At 60.9% G+C, this 17858-nt stretch overlaps 1 protein-coding gene across 1 annotated transcript in view; it reads right to left on the bottom strand.

Annotated features, from left to right (window-relative positions):
- CPXM2 (carboxypeptidase X, M14 family member 2) overlaps positions 1 to 17858 on the bottom strand; it is a 57675-nt gene that overhangs the window by 20854 nt on the left and 18963 nt on the right. The window contains exons 5-6 of the mRNA XM_080642028.1: positions 8140 to 8224; positions 6388 to 6538 (exon numbers count right to left, since the gene is read on the bottom strand). Coding sequence (XP_080498154.1) covers positions 6388 to 6538; positions 8140 to 8224 — 236 coding nt within the window. The remainder of the gene's footprint in view (positions 1 to 6387; positions 6539 to 8139; positions 8225 to 17858) is intronic.

A 17858-nucleotide genomic window follows, 5' to 3' on the forward strand; every position in this document is an offset into this window, starting at 1 on the left:
CAAATCAATTCGCCTGAGGACACGGGTACGAGCTTCGTGAACCGTAACACCTTAACCAGGTTCTCAGGGCAGAGGCGAGCAGGGTCACGTGTGTGCGCACTGCTGCGAACGGACCTTTCTGATCTTGCAAATCCGAAATTCTATGGCCATTAAACAACACTCCTCGCTTATGTCCCCCTGAGCGTCAAGCATTTCTGGAAACAGCATCCACAAAGGCGTGGAAAGCATCGCAGCCAGGGTCCCAGGTTGTGAGGGAGCCAGGGTCCCCGGATGTGAGGGAGCCAGGGTCCCAGGTTGTGAGGGAGCCAGGGTCCCAGGATGTGAGGGAGCCAGGGTCCCAGATGTGAGGGAGCCAGGGTCCCAGGATGTGAGGGAGCCAGGGTCCCAGGATGTGAGGGAGCCAGGGTCCCAGATGTGAGGGAGCCCCAGGATGTGAGGGAGCCAGGGTCCCCGGATGTGAGGGAGCCAGGGTCCCAGGATGTGAGGGAGCCCCAGGATGTGAGGGAGCCAGGGTCCCAGATGTGAGGGAGCCCCAGGATGTGAGGGAGCCAGGGTCCCCGGATGTGAGGGAGCCAGGGTCTCCGGATGTGAGGGAGCCAGGGCTCCAGGATGTGAGGGAGCAGGTGGAGGACGGAACAGGAGGAGGCGGAGCAAAGGGACATGGAGTTCATGGGCAGGCGTCCCGGGAAGAGAGAACCTGGTGGCACATTTAGCCACGACGCAGCTCGGGCGGAGGGGTGAGGTGGTGGGGTCATTCCTGCCTTGGGCTGGTTAACCTCACCCATGGACGGTGCCAGCTCAGGGCCACGAGCTCTGAGACCCGCGGGTGTGGGGGGCCTCCTGCCACCTGGGCCTTGGACGTCACCACCCCGGGGCGGCAGGTGTAAAGGCAGCTCCCCCGTGGGCAGAAGAAAAGTGGCCCTGAATATGGGGGCTGGGAAACAGAGCTATTCCAATGCCACATTTGTATTTTCTAAAATCTATTTTTATTGATGTCAGAGAGGAAAGGAGAGGGAAAGAAATAGAAACATCCATGAGGAGAGAGAATCAGGGACTGGCTGCCTCCTGCACGCCCCCTACTGGGGATCAAGCCCACAACCCGGGCATGTGCCCTGACGGGGAATGGAACTCTGACCTCCTGGTTCATAGGTCGACATTCAACCACTGAGCCACACCGGCCGGGCCTGAGTCCACATTTGAAACCCACTGGATTCCACACTGTAACTCTCTCTCTGTGAGGTTTAAATTGCCCTCAGGACCCACTTCACACACATACACGCACACGCACACGCACACGCACTCCCACACACACTCCGGGAATAACTCACAGGGAAATCCTTATTCCAGGAGACTCTCACGGCTGCCCTTTGCCCTCTCCCAACAACAGATGCGCTCCTGCCGCAGAGAGGGACCAGGCGGAGGCCGTGCTGAGCGACGCGGAGGGCAAGCCGCAGCCTGGCACCCAGGGCCTGGCAGACACCTGCCCACGGCGTGCCCACGGGGCTGTGTGCTCAGAAAAGCCCAGCAGGCCTGGCCCCCTGCAGGCGGGACTGGGGATTGCAGTTCCAGGAGGAACCAGCCACCCTGCTCCTCATGGACTCATTTCAGCTCGGACCCTCTACCTGAGTGGTCCTGGGATTCGCCAATGATCCCGGACAGCGTGTTCCCTCCCGGACACGCAACATGACACAGAAACAACGTGTTCCCTCCCGGACACGCAACATGACACAGAAACAACGTGTTCCCTCCCGGACACGCGCCACCACACAGAGACAACGTGTTCCCTCCCGGACACGCACCACGACACAGAGACAACGTGTTCCCTCCCGGACACGCAACATGACACAGAAACAACGTGTTCCCTCCCGGACACGCACCACGACACAGAGACAACGTGTTCCCTCCCGGACACGCACCACGACACAGAGACAACGTGTTCCCTCCCGGACACGCACCACGACACAGAGACAACGTGTTCCCTCCCGGACACGCAACATGACACAGAAACAACGTGTTCCCTCCCGGACACGCAACATGACACAGAAACAACGTGTTCCCTCCCGGACACGCGCCACCACACAGAGACAACGTGTTCCCTCCCGGACACGCACCACCACACAGAGACAACGTGTTCCCTCCCGGACACGCACCACCACACAGAGACAACGTGTTCCCTCCCGGACACGCGCCACCACACAGAGACAACGTGTTCCCTCCCGGACACGCGCCACCACACAGAGACAACGTGTTCCCTCCCGGACACGCGCCACCACACAGAGACAACGTGTTCCCTCCCGGACACGCGCCACCACACAGAGACAACGTGTTCCCTCCCGGACACGCGCCACGACACAGAGACAACGTGTTCCCTCCCGGACACGCACCACGACACAGAGACAACGTGTTCCCTCCCGGACACGCACCACGACACAGAGACAACGTGTTCCCTCCCGGACACGCAACATGACACAGAAACAACGTGTTCCCTCCCGGACACGCAACATGACACAGAAACAACGTGTTCCCTCCCGGACACGCGCCACCACACAGAGACAACGTGTTCCCTCCCGGACACGCACCACCACACAGAGACAACGTGTTCCCTCCCGGACACGCACCACCACACAGAGACAACGTGTTCCCTCCCGGACACGCACCACCACACAGAGACAACGTGTTCCCTCCCGGACACGCACCACCACACAGCAACAACGTGTTCCCTCCCGGACACGCACCACCACACAGAGACAACGTGTTCCCTCCCGGACACGCGCCACCACACAGAGACAACGTGTTCCCTCCCGGACACGCACCACCACACAGCAACAACGTGTTCCCTCCCGGACACGCACCACCACACAGAGACAACGTGTTCCCTCCCGGACACGCACCACCACACAGCAACAACGTGTTCCCTCCCGGACACGCACCACCACACAGAGACAACGTGTTCCCTCCCGGACACGCACCACCACACAGCAACAACGTGTTCCCTCCCGGACACGCACCACCACACAGAGACAACGTGTTCCCTCCCGGACACGCGCCACCACACAGAGACAACGTGTTCCCTCCCGGACACGCGCCACCACACAGAGACAACGTGTTCCCTCCCGGACACGCGCCACCACACAGAGACAACGTGTTCCCTCCCGGACACGCGCCACCACACAGAGACAACGTGTTCCCTCCCGGACGCGCGCCACCACACAGAGACAACGTGTTCCCTCCCGGACACGCGCCACGACACAGAGACAACGTGTTCCCTCCCGGACACGCGCCACGACACAGAGACAACGTGTTCCCTCCCGGACACGCGCCACCACACAGAAACAACGTGTTCCCTCCCGGACACGCGCCACCACACAGAAACAACGTGTTCCCTCCCGGACACGCGCCACGACACAGAGACAACGTGTTCCCTCCCGGACACGCGCCACGACACAGAGACAACGTGTTCCCTCCCGGACACGCGCCACCACACAGAAACAACGTGTTCCCTCCCGGACACGCGCCACCACACAGAAACAACGTGTTCCCTCCCGGACACGCACCACCACACAGAGACAACGTGTTCCCTCCCGGACACGCGCCACCACACAGAAACAACGTGTTCCCTCCCGGACACGCGCCACCACACAGAAACAACGTGTTCCCTCCCGGACACGCGCCACCACACAGAGACAACGTGTTCCCTCCCGGACACGCGCCACCACACAGCAACAACGTGTTCCCTCCCGGACACGCGCCACCACACAGCGACAACGTGTTCCCTCCCGGACACGCGCCACCACACAGAGACAACGTGTTCCCTCCCGGACACGCGCCACCACACAGAAACAACGTGTTCCCTCCCGGACACGCACCACCACACAGAGACAACGTGTTCCCTCCCGGACACGCGCCACCACACAGAAACAACGTGTTCCCTCCCGGACACGCACCACCACACAGAGACAACGTGTTCCCTCCCGGACACGCGCCACCACACAGCAACAACGTGTTCCCTCCCGGACACGCGCCACCACACAGCGACAACGTGTTCCCTCCCGGACACGCGCCACCACACAGAGACAACGTGTTCCCTCCCGGACACGCACCACCACACAGAGACAACGTGTTCCCTCCGGACACGCGCCACCACACAGAGACAACCTGTTCCCTCCCGGACACGCGCCACCACACAGAGACAACGTGTTCCCTCCCGGACACGCGCCACGACACAGAAACAACGTGTTCCCTGTGGGGTCTTCACCGAAGCAAACCACCAGCACCACCCGCTTCCAGCTCTAAGGCGGGTTCAAAACCGGGGCTCTGTCCCTGAGCCAGGACGCAGGCACCCACAAGGCAGGCACTCTCATCGTTTCCCCGGCGTGGGAGACGTTTTGCGATCAGTCCGTACAAATATATGACAGAGACTCGGTCTGGTGTGCGGGGAAGTAGGTGTGCGAGAAAGACAGACGCGACTTTCTCACCCGTACGAAGACTGAGTTCTAAAAAGTCACAGTTGGCTCAGGGTTATTAAGGGAATGAGAGACGAGCAATGAGTGACATAAAAAATGTGGTAAATTAAGTTCATGGTCGGGGGTGGGATGGCCGTCGAAATAATGAGATGGATACAGCGGTGCCCGCGGACCTCAGAGCTGGGGGTGCTGGGGGGACTGGGGAACCCAGAGGCAGCAAAGGCCTCACCCCACAGGGCCCGGGACTGGGAGAGCCTCCCTGGGTAGGCGTGTAGGAGAGAGAGCCCGGAGCCGTGCGGCTTGCTCCCTGAGGCCTGGCTCTGGGCGGGCAGGGATGTGCGAATTCCTACAGGTCTAATGAAGGGCTGCAGGGATGCTTGGGGGCGGGGCGAGAGGGAGGGGGGGGGTCCAGTTTCCTGGAGATGCCGGGTCAGAATGAAGAGGCCACCGCCTACAGCAGGGGTGGGCAAACTTTTTGACTCGAGGGCCACAATGGGTTCTTAAACTGGACCGGAGGGCCGGAACAAAAGCATGGATGGAGTGTTTGTGTGAACTAATATAAATTCAAAGTAAAGGAGCAGAGGGGAGAGCAAGAGAACCCTCCGCTCTTTCGGCTCCGCGGGCCGGACAGAACAGCCGAACGGGCCGGATCCGGCCCGCGGGCCGTCGTTTGCCCACGGCTGGCCTACAGGCTCCACGTGGCCACAAACACATAAGCTCTGATAAGATCTGGCCAGGCCGGATCAGCTGTTCACAGCCAACACCAGCCCGGACCCAGGTGGCTGATGGGAACGAAGCCCCCTGCTTCCCGACACCCCGAGGTCCCAGCCAGACACCGTCTTGTGAAAACGGGGCAAAGGGATACAACCTAAAGGAACAGACATTTACCCAAAGGCACGCGCGCCCCAGGGAAGCTACGGAGACAGAAAGGCGCGGTGTACACGGGCAGGTTTACGGTGAACTCCTGCCGCGCCCCTGCCGTAGCGGGAACACTCAGGGCTACCCTCGCTCGTGGGGGGCAGAGGGGAGGCATGTGCAACCTGGAAATCGGCCTCGCCTTCAAATCCCTGCAGGACCACGGCCGCTTGGCACCGCGCGGTCCAGGTGTCCCTGGTGCTTCCGAGAGGGATTATGGGAGTTTTTTGTTTATTTATTTTATTTTATTTTATTTTATAAATATATTTTATTGACTTTCTACAGAGAGGAAGGGAGAGGGACAGAAAGTCAGAAACATCGATGAGAGAGAGACATCGATCAGCTGCCTCCTGCACACTCCCCACCAGGGATGTGCCCGCAACCAAGGTACATGCCCTTGACCGGAATCGAACCTGGGACCCCTCAGTCCGCAGGCCGACGCTCTATCCACTGAGCCAAACCGGTTAGGGCTATTTATTTTTTAATTAATATGTTTTATTGATTTTTTTACAGAGAGGGAGTGGGATAGAAACTCAGAAACATCGATCAGCTGCCTCTTGCACACCCTCTACTGGGGATGTGCCCGCAACCAAGGCACATGCCCTTGACCGGAATCGAACCTAGGACCCTTCAGTCCGCAGGCCGACGCTCTACCCACTGAGCCAAACCGGTGAGGGCGAGTTTTTTGTTTATTTGCTTTTGGCTGACCCACGCTTTCTAAATATTTTGCAGCAGATATGTTTCTTTTTAAATATGTTTTTATTGGTTTCAGAGGGGACGGGAGAGGGGGAGAGAGAGAGAGAAACATCACTGATGAGAGAGAGTCATAGATCAGCTGCCTCCTGCACGCCCCCCACTGGGGATCGAGCCCGCCTCCCGGGCATAATGTGTTCTGACCGGGAATCGGACCGGTTCATAGGTCGATGCTCAGCCCCTGAGCCACAGCGGCCGGGCTGGTCTATTAGATTCCCCGTGGGGGGCCCCTGAGGGGCGCGGGGGACACGCTCACCGGGCAGCGGGCAGCCGAGGACCTCCAGCCGCAGGCAGATGCTCCCGTCCTGGAACCAGGACTGCGGGTTGACGCGGAGGTAGCGGGCCACCATGGGTACCGGCAGCTCGTTGAGGACGGGCACCTCCTTTTCACTGTTCCCCTCAAACACCTGCTCACACACAAGGGCGAGGGACAGCCTTTCAGCGCTGCGTGTCGGGGGTAACGGACTCACTCACCCGGCCTCACTGAGGAATCCCACACGCGTGCTGGCGTCGGGGGGGGGGGGGGCCAGGCAGGGGGGAGCACCGACCAGCCTGGGCCCTGCCCACAGGAAGCCCTTCTTGGGCGGGGATGGGGACTGAGATGTCCCCACGGAAACCATCGGGGCCACGGCAGAGGGACAGCCTCAGGGCGCCGGGCTCCCCGAGGCGTGAGGGTGAGGTGCGTGTGAAGGGCCCCGTGTGGCCCCGAAGGCGGGGTGTGTGGGGCTGCAGGGAAGGGCGGGCTCCAGAGAGCAGCAGCCGTGGTGGCTGCGGGGGCCTTCGACGGGCGCAGAGGGAGGGACCGTGGCCTCTGGGGACACAGGAGTGCGTTGGGGGTAAGAAGGGAAAGGGAGGCCACAGACAGGTCGCGCAGGACACGGGGCGCCAGGCCAGGAGCAGCGGACCGAGGAAGAGGGGACGTGGTCAGACTGGCCGCCCTGGAGCCCATCCTGGGGCCGAAAGATTGCGGCCATTCAAGCACGTCAGGGATCGGTCACATTGAATGAACAGCTTGGGGGGGGCGATGCCAAGGGCCCCCCACTTCCAGGGCTGAGCTGTGAGCTGGCAGACTAAGCCCGACAGGAGCCCTGAACCAGGGCCACTGGGTGCTGCGCTTCTGGGGCGTCATCCATCAGAGCTTGTGAGTGCCCTGAGCTGGCAGAAAATCAGCAAACTCCCGGGGCACACACGGGCACAAACGGGGCACACACGGGCACAAACGGGGCACACACGGGCATAAACGGGGCACACACGGGCACACACGGGGCACACACAGGCACACACGGGGCACACACGGGCACACACAGGCACACACGGGCACACAGGGCACACACGGGCACACACAGGGCACACACGGGCACAAACGGGGCACACGGGCACACACGGGCACACACAGGGCACACACATGGGCATACACACGGGCACACACAGGGCACACACAGGCACACACGGGCACACACAGGGCACACACGGGGCACACACGGGGCACACAGGGCACACACAGGGCACACACATGGGCATACACACAGGCACACACAGGGCACACACATGTACACGCGGGCACACACAGGGCACACACAGGCACAAACGGGCACACAGGGCACACACAGGGCACACACATGGGCATACACACGGGCACACACAGGGCACACACAGTGCACACACAGGGCACACAGGGCACACACAGGGTATACATCGGACACACACGGTGCACACACAGGGCACACACAGGCACACTCGGGCACACACGGGCACACACGGGGTACACACGGGGCACACACAGGCATATACACGGGCACACATGGGAACACACAGGGCACACACGGGCACACACGGGGTACACACGGGCACACACGGGGCACACACAGGGCACACACACAGGCATACACACGGGCACACACGGGCACACACGGGCACACACACGGGCACACACAGTGCACACACAGGCACACACCGCCTGCCTGGCAGAGCCCCCGGCGGGCACCGAGGGCACTGGGAGGAGACTCACCACGTCCCCTGATTCGTTCTTCACGGTGACCCATGCGTGGCTGTCGTTGCTCACCATGACCTTGTAGGAGGTCACCCAGTCACTCCTGAGAGGAAACAAAATGTCATTGGGACTACACACTTTACTTACTTATCTTAAACATGTATTTTTATTGACTTCAGAGAGGAAGGGAGAGGGAGAGAGATAGAAACATCCATGATGAAAAAGAATCCTGGGTCAGCTGCCTCCTGCACGCCCCCTAGCGGGGATCCAGCCCACAACCCGGGCCTGTGCTCTGACGGGGACTCGAACCCTGACCTCCTGGCTCCTAGGTCAGTGCTCAAGCCCTGAGCCACGCCGGCCGGGCGGGCGGGACTACGCACTTTCCAGTGTTCTCCTCTTCCATGCAGAAGGGCAGCGGAGAGCAGAGCAGGTGTGCCCTTCCCAGGACCTGGGCCAGGTCACTGACCGTCGATGCCACAGTCTGTTCGTAGAACGTGGGAATCAGAGTTCTGAGCTTTCCTGAATAAACACGTAAAGCCGTCTTGCCTGGACGACGCCTCTCACGAGACCATCACCACCTGCTCACTCCGGCCGCCACGTGGGCACGGGCCCCCGCACCGTGGCCTCCGGGCCCCGCCCGCCTTGTTTTCTGTGCGCTGCCTCTCCGCTCCTGGGACCGATCACACGCTCCGTGCCTCGGCCTTGGCACGCCCCGTCCGTGTGCCCACCGGGACTCCTCCTCTCTCCCGTCCCTGCCTGCATCCAGGTGACTCAGACCTCACACCTCATCCGATAGGCCTGTGCCGACGCTCAGGATTAACGCTCTGCGCCTTCGCGATGGGGATGGCCTGGTGCAGCCACAGAGAAATAGGCACAACTCCGTGGCTGAGTGTCGGCCGCTGAGCCGGGAAGTCACGGTCCAATCCCCGGTCGGGCCATATGCCTGGGTTTGAGCTCAGTCCCCAGTGGGGGGCGTGCAGGAGGCAGCCGATCCATGATTCTCTCCTCACGGATGTTTCTCTCTCTCTCTCCCTCTCCCTTCCTCTCTGGGATCAATAAAAACATATTTTTAAAAAAATAAATGAAACACTCTTTTAAAAAAAGGAAGTGTTAGTTAATTAGATCTTAATTATAGCGAAGGAGGTGGATCATCCGTGGTGATGGGGCGGGGGGGTGGGGGTAGCTGCCATCAGTGACCCTGAGGGAGGATGGACTTGGGTCAGAAAGTTCTCTCCACGTGAAAAAATCCCAGCTGCCCCGGGGCATGTGCTAAGTGCTGCTCCTGACCCAGAGGCTGCTACGCCCCCAGCGCCCGGCCAGCCCCTGGGAACGCCAGGGAACATCACACATGAGCCCTTCGCTGAGGGTCCCAGGTCCATGAGACGCACGGGGGCGTAAGCTGGACGGCGCAGGAGAATATGACGACGCGAGGAAGTTAGGTGAGGACAGGTCCGCGTGTGGCCGGGAGGGGTGCGGGCCGGGCGGGTGGATGAACGCAGCCGGGCCCCTCTCACAGAAAAGCCACGCCCGCCGGGATGCTTCTGTGACATCCTTGTCAGAAGCCGGCTTCAAAGATCCGAGCTTCCACGTCCTAACCCTCGGGGAGGTTTGACATTTCCAGCCCTCTGTGGCATTTTCCCACTTCCCTCGGAGACATGTCCCCACATCGCAAAACCACCGGACGTTTCCTTCTCCGTGACCGGAGATGTCGGTTTCTGTGTCAGCGACTTGCTGATGCGGAAGACGGAGGGGCTCGGGGACTCCAGGCGGCTCCCTGCGCCACGCCAAGCCCAGCCAAGCCAAACACAGCCCCACCCGTAGAGCGGACACCACCCTTCCTCCCAGCCGGCCGTCCTTCAGACGAGGAGGAGAGGAGGTGGGCTGCCACGGAAACATCTGGAACACATTCCCACCGGTTAGTACCCGATGTAAAGGTGGTTTGAATGAAACCCAGAAACGTCCACCGTCAGCCCAGCGGCGGGCTACATGCCTGCAGGACAACAGGCCCCAGCTGCACTACACACACACACAGACACACACACACACAGACACACACACACACACACACAGACAGACACACACAGACACACACACACACAGACACACACACACAGACACACACACACACGCAGACACACACATACACACACAGACACACACACACAGACATACACACACAGACACACACACACACACACACACACACACACACACATTCCAAACCATCGGCAACAAAGGAAATCTCCAAGGAAAAGAACAAGAGCTGTGAACGGGCAAAAAAGAACAAGCAGGCAGAGAAGGTGGCATTGCCTGAGGAGGAAATGCATACACCAGGTGCACCGGGTACTAATGCGGGTTCTTTCCATCGATGGGGTCACACGTATGCTGACATGTATGCGATTGGACGTGTGTGCTATTTTGTTGTCTGGCTCCTTCAGATGACCACTTGTTCCGGTCGATGGCACACGCACTTTCTGAGCAGCACTTCACCACGTGCGAAGAAGTGGGAAATGGGGTCTCTGAATGGTCTGCCTCCAAACAAGAAAAGCTCTATTGGGACGGTATCCACAAATTACCTGGAAGACGGGGGAAATGTGCAGCTAGCGATGGGCATTACTTTGAACAAAGCACTTTTGATGTTTCTCTTGAAATTACCGTGTTGTCTTTGATTACAAAGTCCGCATTATTACGGTTAAAAATGCGGATCAACTGTGAACCGTTAAAAACACGAATCTCTCAAGGTCAGCGGACCCGCAACCTTAACTGCATCCGCGACCTTGACATGTGACCACCTGTTCACAGGTGCTTGAACCAGGATGCTGACATTTTGGGGGACCACCGTTCTGCCGACCGCACGCCCTTCCTTCCCTAAAAACTGGGGAAGAGCCCTATTTCCTGACTGTGTCGATGTGAAGATGACTGTGCTGCCCTTGTGCATGGAACGTTCTCTTCAGCCCCAGGCCAGGGGTGGGCAAACTCATCAGTCCACAGAGCCAAATATCAACCGTACAACGATGGAAATTCCTTTTGAGAGCCAAACTTTTTAAACTTAAACTATATAGGTAGGTACATGGTTATTAACTTAATTAGGGTACTCCTAAGCTGGCCTTTGCTAAACACTCAAGGGGCCAAAGAGCCGCATGTGGCTCGCGAGCCGCAGTTTGCCGACCACGGCCCCAGGCGCTCTTTCTTTCCTCCGAATTGTAAAGACGTGACCCACGCTCTTGGGCCCGGCTACCGCGCCTGCTGTGCCCGATGGGGAACGTGGCCCTGGGCCGCCCCAGCCCCAGCATGTGCTCCGATGCAGGGCACGCGAGCCCACTCCCAGGGTTCAGGGTTCGAGGCAAAGGAGAAAATCAGAAGGAACAGTCAGGGAACTCGCCACACCTCCGTTTCCTCATCCGCACGATGGGGACAAGCGGGGCCAGCATGTTTTACGTGGAAAGTTCCCGCGAGCCACACTAATGTCCGCGAAACACTGACGTGGCCCCGGAGGGTCTTGGCACAACGTCAGGATCTGCTTCTCAGCCGCAGCGTGACCGATTCCGTCCTCAAGTCCCTCGGGGTCCCCTGGGGGCTGGAGGTGCCCCTGCCGGTGGCTGGGGCCTGGGGGCTCGAGGGGGGGCGCGGGGGTGGGGGACGCTCTGTAAATGGCACAGCCACGGCTCACCCGGCACCTGCCGTGTCCGGCGCGCCGGGGCCTCCTGTGCGCCTCTGGGACCAGGACGCGGAGGCCTGGAGGCGGCGGACCACCTGGACCAGCCCCTCCTCGGCCTCCGGCTAGAGCCCCGACCGGCGGGGGAGCCGGGCCTCAGAGGGAGGAGGAGTGCGGTGCGGACACGCCAAGAGCACTGGCCGGAGAGGGAAGGGGGGCTGGCATGTGAGCAGCCCCACGAAAGGGAAGGAATCCTAACAAAACAGTGGCTGCGGCGTCTCTTCCAGGGACTCACTGTGTGCCCAGGGCTCCCTTCACCGCCTGACGTGGACGTCACTCATTTAACCCCCACAGTGACCTGGGCGGCGGGTACTGTCATCTCCGTCTCGCAGATGAAGAAACGGAGGCTGCGACTAGGAAGGTCTGAACCCAGGCTCACTCGGGAGGCCCTGGGCTGGGGGCGCTGAGGTCCGGCCCCTGGAGAGGACAGTCCGCAGCGATGGAGCTGGAGACCTTCCCCGCGCAGGGCACTGGGGACCCAGAGGCAAACAGGAGCCAGGCCCTGCCCCTCCCGGAGGGTGACATCCATCAGGGCACGGACACACAGACACACAGACACACAGACACACGGGTCCTCCACTGGGAGGGGGTTTCGGAAGGAAGCCTCGGAAGGCAGGGAGGGCTGCGCCTCGAGGCAGACAGAATGGCAGGTGCAAAGGGCCTGGGGCAGGAGGGCCTTGCTTATCTGCAGAATAAGGAGGCTGGGCTAGGAGGGCAAAGGGAACGAGGTCCCAGAGGCAGAGGGGGCCAGTCCACACAGGCCCTTGTGGGTCACGGAGTGGGTGCATTTGGGGGCTACGCTGGGGAGGGAGCCCTCCACCAGGTGAAAAAAGGCCGTGTGGCCAGCATGGTTCCCGGGAGTCAGACCAGGGGTCCAGGAGCCCTGGACACAGCAGGAAGCGTCACCCCAGGAGGGAATTCTCGAGCTGTTCCCCGAGAGATTCCCCCCCCCCCGAGAGCCCAGTCCTTCGTCACAGGCGCCCCGAACCCCAAGGCGAGCCGTGTGGCTGGAGGTGAGAGTGTCTTTAACTTCGAATCACGCCCCTGCGTTGTTGAGAGGCAACAGGAAAGGAGGAAGTGACGGCACGCGGCCTTCTACTTGAACTTGGCGAGGTCCTCATTGCAGCCTCTCCGCTCGGTGCCAGACCTGCGGCTCAGCGCTGGCCCCACAGGTGTCGACACTCACTTCGTCAGTAACAGGAGCCGCGGCAGGAAAACACGCCTCCCCGGCCGCCTCCCTGACCTGCGTCCGGGGCTGCGTGGCCTCCTCCGGGCTCCTGGCCCCCCCCCCCGGCCCCCTCCTCCGCCCCCGCCCGGCCCTGCTGCGCTGGGGCCCCGACCCCACCGAGGGCTGCGAAAGGCCCTGATCCGTGCCCTGGGAGGGAAACCCGGGGGGGCGGGGGTGCTGAAGAGAGAGGGGAGCTCTGTGACCCTTCTCCCTGGGGACCCAGACGTCCGGCCTCCCGCTGGGAGGGGAGGTGCCATCTGCATCCCGGCCTCTGGACCCGCACCCCCTGCGGCTGCGTGGCTGGGCACTGACCCTTCTCTCCATCACTCCCTCCTCACTCAGACCACCGTCTCCCCGGCTGCCCCCCACCGCCCCCCCCACCTAAGCCAGGGTCCCCATGTCCTGGGGATTCTCCCAGCAGGCACAGCGCTGAGTGGCCAGCCCTGCAGCCTCCACATTCCCAGGTGCCTGCTCCCCTCTAACCCCGCCCATGGCCTCCTGACCCCAGGCATCCCCTCTGCTGCCGTGGAGTCCTCCCCACCCACCTCCATCACTGCCGATCCTTGACTGCCCTTTACCCCCAGGGGATCAGCCTCTGGCTCTGACTCCTCCCACCAGGCCCTGGTCCCCGGCCTCCTCCAGGGGCTCTGCCAGCCTCTCTACCGCCCCCTGGTGGGCAAGCGCCAACAGCACCAGTGGGGCCACCCAGCCCTCCCTGCATCTTTCTGTCCAACCCCTGCACCTGCCCGGCTCACGGCTGCAGAGGACCCGCCTCCTCCTCCACCAGGAGCAGCCCCTGGTGTGAGGGCTCGGAATCCCCCAGAATGAGTCCCCGCCTTTAGCATCTCAGGGGATCAGGACGCCTCCTGCCACGGCGCGCCCCTCACCCACGTCAGCCCTCGTCCCACCGCCACCCGTGCCCCCAGGGCCCTGCCTCCTGGCACGTCCCCTCCTGTGAGCACAGCCGCCTTCCCGAAAGGACCGGGAACAGGCCTGGCTCCGGCCTCGTCTTCCTTCGGGGTCTGTGCCTCGTCCGCTCCCTTCCGTCACCCTCAGAGCCCCCGAAGGAGAAGCCGCACCGGAGCCTCTGCTAAGATCCCCCTGCAAACGGAGCCACGCTCCTCCGCGGCCAGCCGGCCCCCGGCTCCCTGCTCCCGGCCCCCGGCTCCCTGCTCCCTGCTCCCGGCCCCCGGCTCCCTGCTCCCGGCTCCCTGCTCCCTGCCCCCAGCCCCCGGCCCCCGGCTCCCTGCCCCCAGCCCCCGGCCCCCGGCTCCCTGCTCCCGGCTCCCAGCCTCCGGCCCCCGGCTCCCTGCTCCCGGCCCCCGGCTCCCTGCTCCCTGCCCCCGGCCCCCGGCTCCCTGCTCCCGGCTCCCTGCTCCCTGCCCCCAGCCCCCGGCCCCCGGCTCCCTGCCCCCAGCCCCCGGCCCCCGGCTCCCTGCTCCCTGCCCCCAGCCCCCGGCCCCCGGCTCCCTGCCCCCAGCCCCCGGCCTCCGGCTCCCTGCTCCCTGCCCCTGGCTCCCGGCTCCCTGCTCCCTGCTCCCTGCCCCCAGCCCCCGGCCCCCGGCTCCCTGCTCCCTGCCCTGGCCCCCGGCTCCCTGCTCCCTGCCCCTGGCTCCCGGCTCCCGGCTCCCGGCTCCCGGCACGGCCTCACTCGTGGCTCTCGAATTAGCCAACTGCTTTCTCCTCTAAAGGCATAATCAGACGACAAGATGCATGAGGTTCTGGAACCTGGGCTGCTGGGTTTGCTCTTTATAAATGCGTTTTTATAACCGATTTGAGAGAGAGAGGGGGAGGGAGAGGGAGGGAGACACGTCGATGAGAGAGCAAACATCAACTGGCTGCCTCCCACTCCCCGCTCCTGGGGATCCAGCCTGCACTGGGGCACGTGCCCTGACCGGGAATCCAACTGGCGACCTCTGGGTGTGTGGGCCGATGCCCAACCCCCTGAGCCACACCGGCCAGGCCCAAAGCTTCCTAAACATCCCGCCAACTTGCCGACCTCCCCCAGCCCTCCCCCGGCAAACTCCTCCGCCAAACCGCCCCTCGCGTTACGGACAGAGGGACAGACTCTCGAGAGCTGACGACGACCGCTTTGTTCACGGAACAATTAAAATGGGACACATCGGGCATTTACGCTGCCTGCGCTTTGTCCGGGGCATTAGAAGCACCCACTCCTCTCCGGCGATGTGGTTAACTTTCCCATCGTCACCTTGCAACGGGTCATTATCTACCGAACAAACCCTCCACAAGTGGGGACGTGACAGACGGCTTTTGCTAGTCCACTCACGTTTCGCTGAACTGCCAGCAGCGAGGAAGGCCATTTGTCAGCGAAAAACGTGAGTTATTCAACACCATGAACGCAACTGTATTTTGTTCCCGTCAGAGAGCGCGAGTTACTTGAAAATCACGAATCACGGAGTGTTTCATCCGCTCGGTTAGGGACTGGTCGCGGCAGTGGCCAAGCCTCGTGACCCGCTTCCCGGCCGTTTCCGGGCCTGCGGACGGCTCTCCTGCGCCCCCTCCCGCTCCATCCCGCGTCAGCGTGTCGCTGCTGGTCCACGCCGACCTGCGGACATCGGGAGTCACACACAGCAGCCTCACTGTCCGTATTCTCTGAGCGTTTCCAAGGAAGGCTTTCTCGAAAGGACGGCTCTGTGGCTAAAGATAAAGCTTGGGAAGCAACTGTTCTAAAGAAGGTCAAAGCAGCCTGGCCAGTGTGGCTCAGTGGTCCACCTGTGAGCCAGGAGGTCAGGGTTCCATTCCCGCCCAGTCAGGGCACAGGCCTGGGTTGTGGGCTCCATCCCGTGTGGGGTGTGCAGGAGGCAGCTGATCAGCGATTCTCTCTCATCATCAATGTTTCTCTCTCTCTTTCTCCCTCTCCCTTCCTTTCTGAAATCGATTTTTTAAAAAAAAAGGTAGCATAGATGCCCATTCTGGGCACAGCATGAGCACAGCCGTGGGGGGAGGGACAGAGGGACGCTGTCCTCTTTGCTGTCGGCACGCGGCGGCCTCTCCCGCTGCCCTGTGTTAGGGTCGGGCTGGACTAGCTCCCAATGCCTCCGGCATGACTCACGCCTCCGGGAAAAGGGCTCAGACACCCAAACGCACCCTCGTCCCGTTCATTATCCCCGTCCTGAGGGCCGACGGTCCTATTCTAGCAGCTTAAACTGAACCGCTCCTGCCTCCTTTGCATTGTCCTTGAAGAATAATTGGACTTGAAATGCACTTAGACGTTTAAAAAAACAAACTGCCTCTTCAAAGCAACCCTACCCCGCGCCTCCCTCCGAGGCTCCTGTCCTCGGCTGAGCCCAGAAACACATTGTTCCGCTGCGATTTCTCGTCCAGCCAGACCCTCTCGAGTTTCGGTTGGAACGGAAAGTGAGCTGCCTTCTTTCTGATCCAGTAACAGCCCGCCCGCCGGCCGCTCCCTAATCCAATAACAGCTCCCGCCGCCGCCGCCCCGCAGGTCAATACCCAGCATTAACGCTGGTCCCCACGGCCCCCGCGGACAATCTCAACCCGGCCTCTCCGTCCAAGTTTCCCTTTTCCTGGAGGAATTCAACTTTTTTCTCTTCCTTTTTTTCAAAACTCTTGCCTTTTGGAATCTGAACAGTGAGAGCAATCGTCATGGTAACAAGCCACCAATCAGAGAGAGAGCCACGCCGGCGGGGAGATGGCAGGTATAAACATACGCATAAGAGCCACCGCAGAGCACCTCGATGAACCATGTGCCACACGGAGAGCACATCCATGAGCCAGTGCTGTCAATGCACGGAGGGTCCCAGCTCTGGAAATGCAAGTGAAGGGAACAGCTCAAAGGAAGAGGAAAAGGATGGAAACGCCTTCTTGCAGAATGACCTGTGATTGCAGACAGTGGAGGTGGGGACGGAGGCCTGGCTGTGTGGTGACAGGCTGTTAAAAATGACCATTACGACGTCAAGGAGCAGCAGGAAAATGTTCTGGGTGCTCAGTTAACAATAGCATCATCGCGCGCGAAATATGATGGCAAGTATGGACTCCGTCTCCAGCCCTGGGCTGAGGTGGAGAGGTTATTTGGGGGTGGGGGGGCAAGGGAGGGATTTGCACTTATATTTTTCACTTATTATAATAAAGTACACATTCTATAAAACCGATGATTTTAACCATTTTTTTTAAAATTTGCTTGTGTTGATTTGAGAGAGGAAGGAGAGGGAGAGAAGGGTGGAAACATCCATGAGGAGAGAGAATCATGGATCGGCTGCCTCCTGCACGCCCCCTCCTGGGGATCAAGCCTGCAACCCGGGCATGTGCCCTGACCGGGAATCAAACCCTGACCTCCTGGTCATAGGTCAATGCTCTACCACTGAGCCACACTGGCTGGGCTGATTGTAACCATTTTTAAGGGTATAATTCAGTGGTAATAAGTACATTCACATTGCTGTGCAACCATCCCCTCCCTCCAACCCCGGAACATCCCATCACCCCAAAGTGAAAGGCCATACCCTTCGAGCAGGAACTCCCTGTCCCCTCCCCGGCCCCTGACAGCCACCCCTGTGCTTCCTGCGTTGGGATCTGACTCTCTCAGAGCCCTTGTGAGTGGACTCAGACAGTGTCTGTCCTGTGTGACGGCCATTGCACTTAGCGCCATGTCCTCACGGTTCCTCTGCGCTGTAGCCGGTGTCAGAATTCCCTGCCTTCACAGCTGGATACTCCCCACATGTGCACGGGCCAGGCCGGGATACACCCCACGTGTGCGTGGACCAGGCCGGGATACACCCCACGTGTGCGTGGACCAGGCCGGGATACACCCCACGT

This window comes from Plecotus auritus (genome assembly GCF_963455305.1).
Source record: "Plecotus auritus genome assembly, chromosome: 9".
Taxonomy (NCBI): domain Eukaryota; kingdom Metazoa; phylum Chordata; class Mammalia; order Chiroptera; family Vespertilionidae; genus Plecotus; species Plecotus auritus.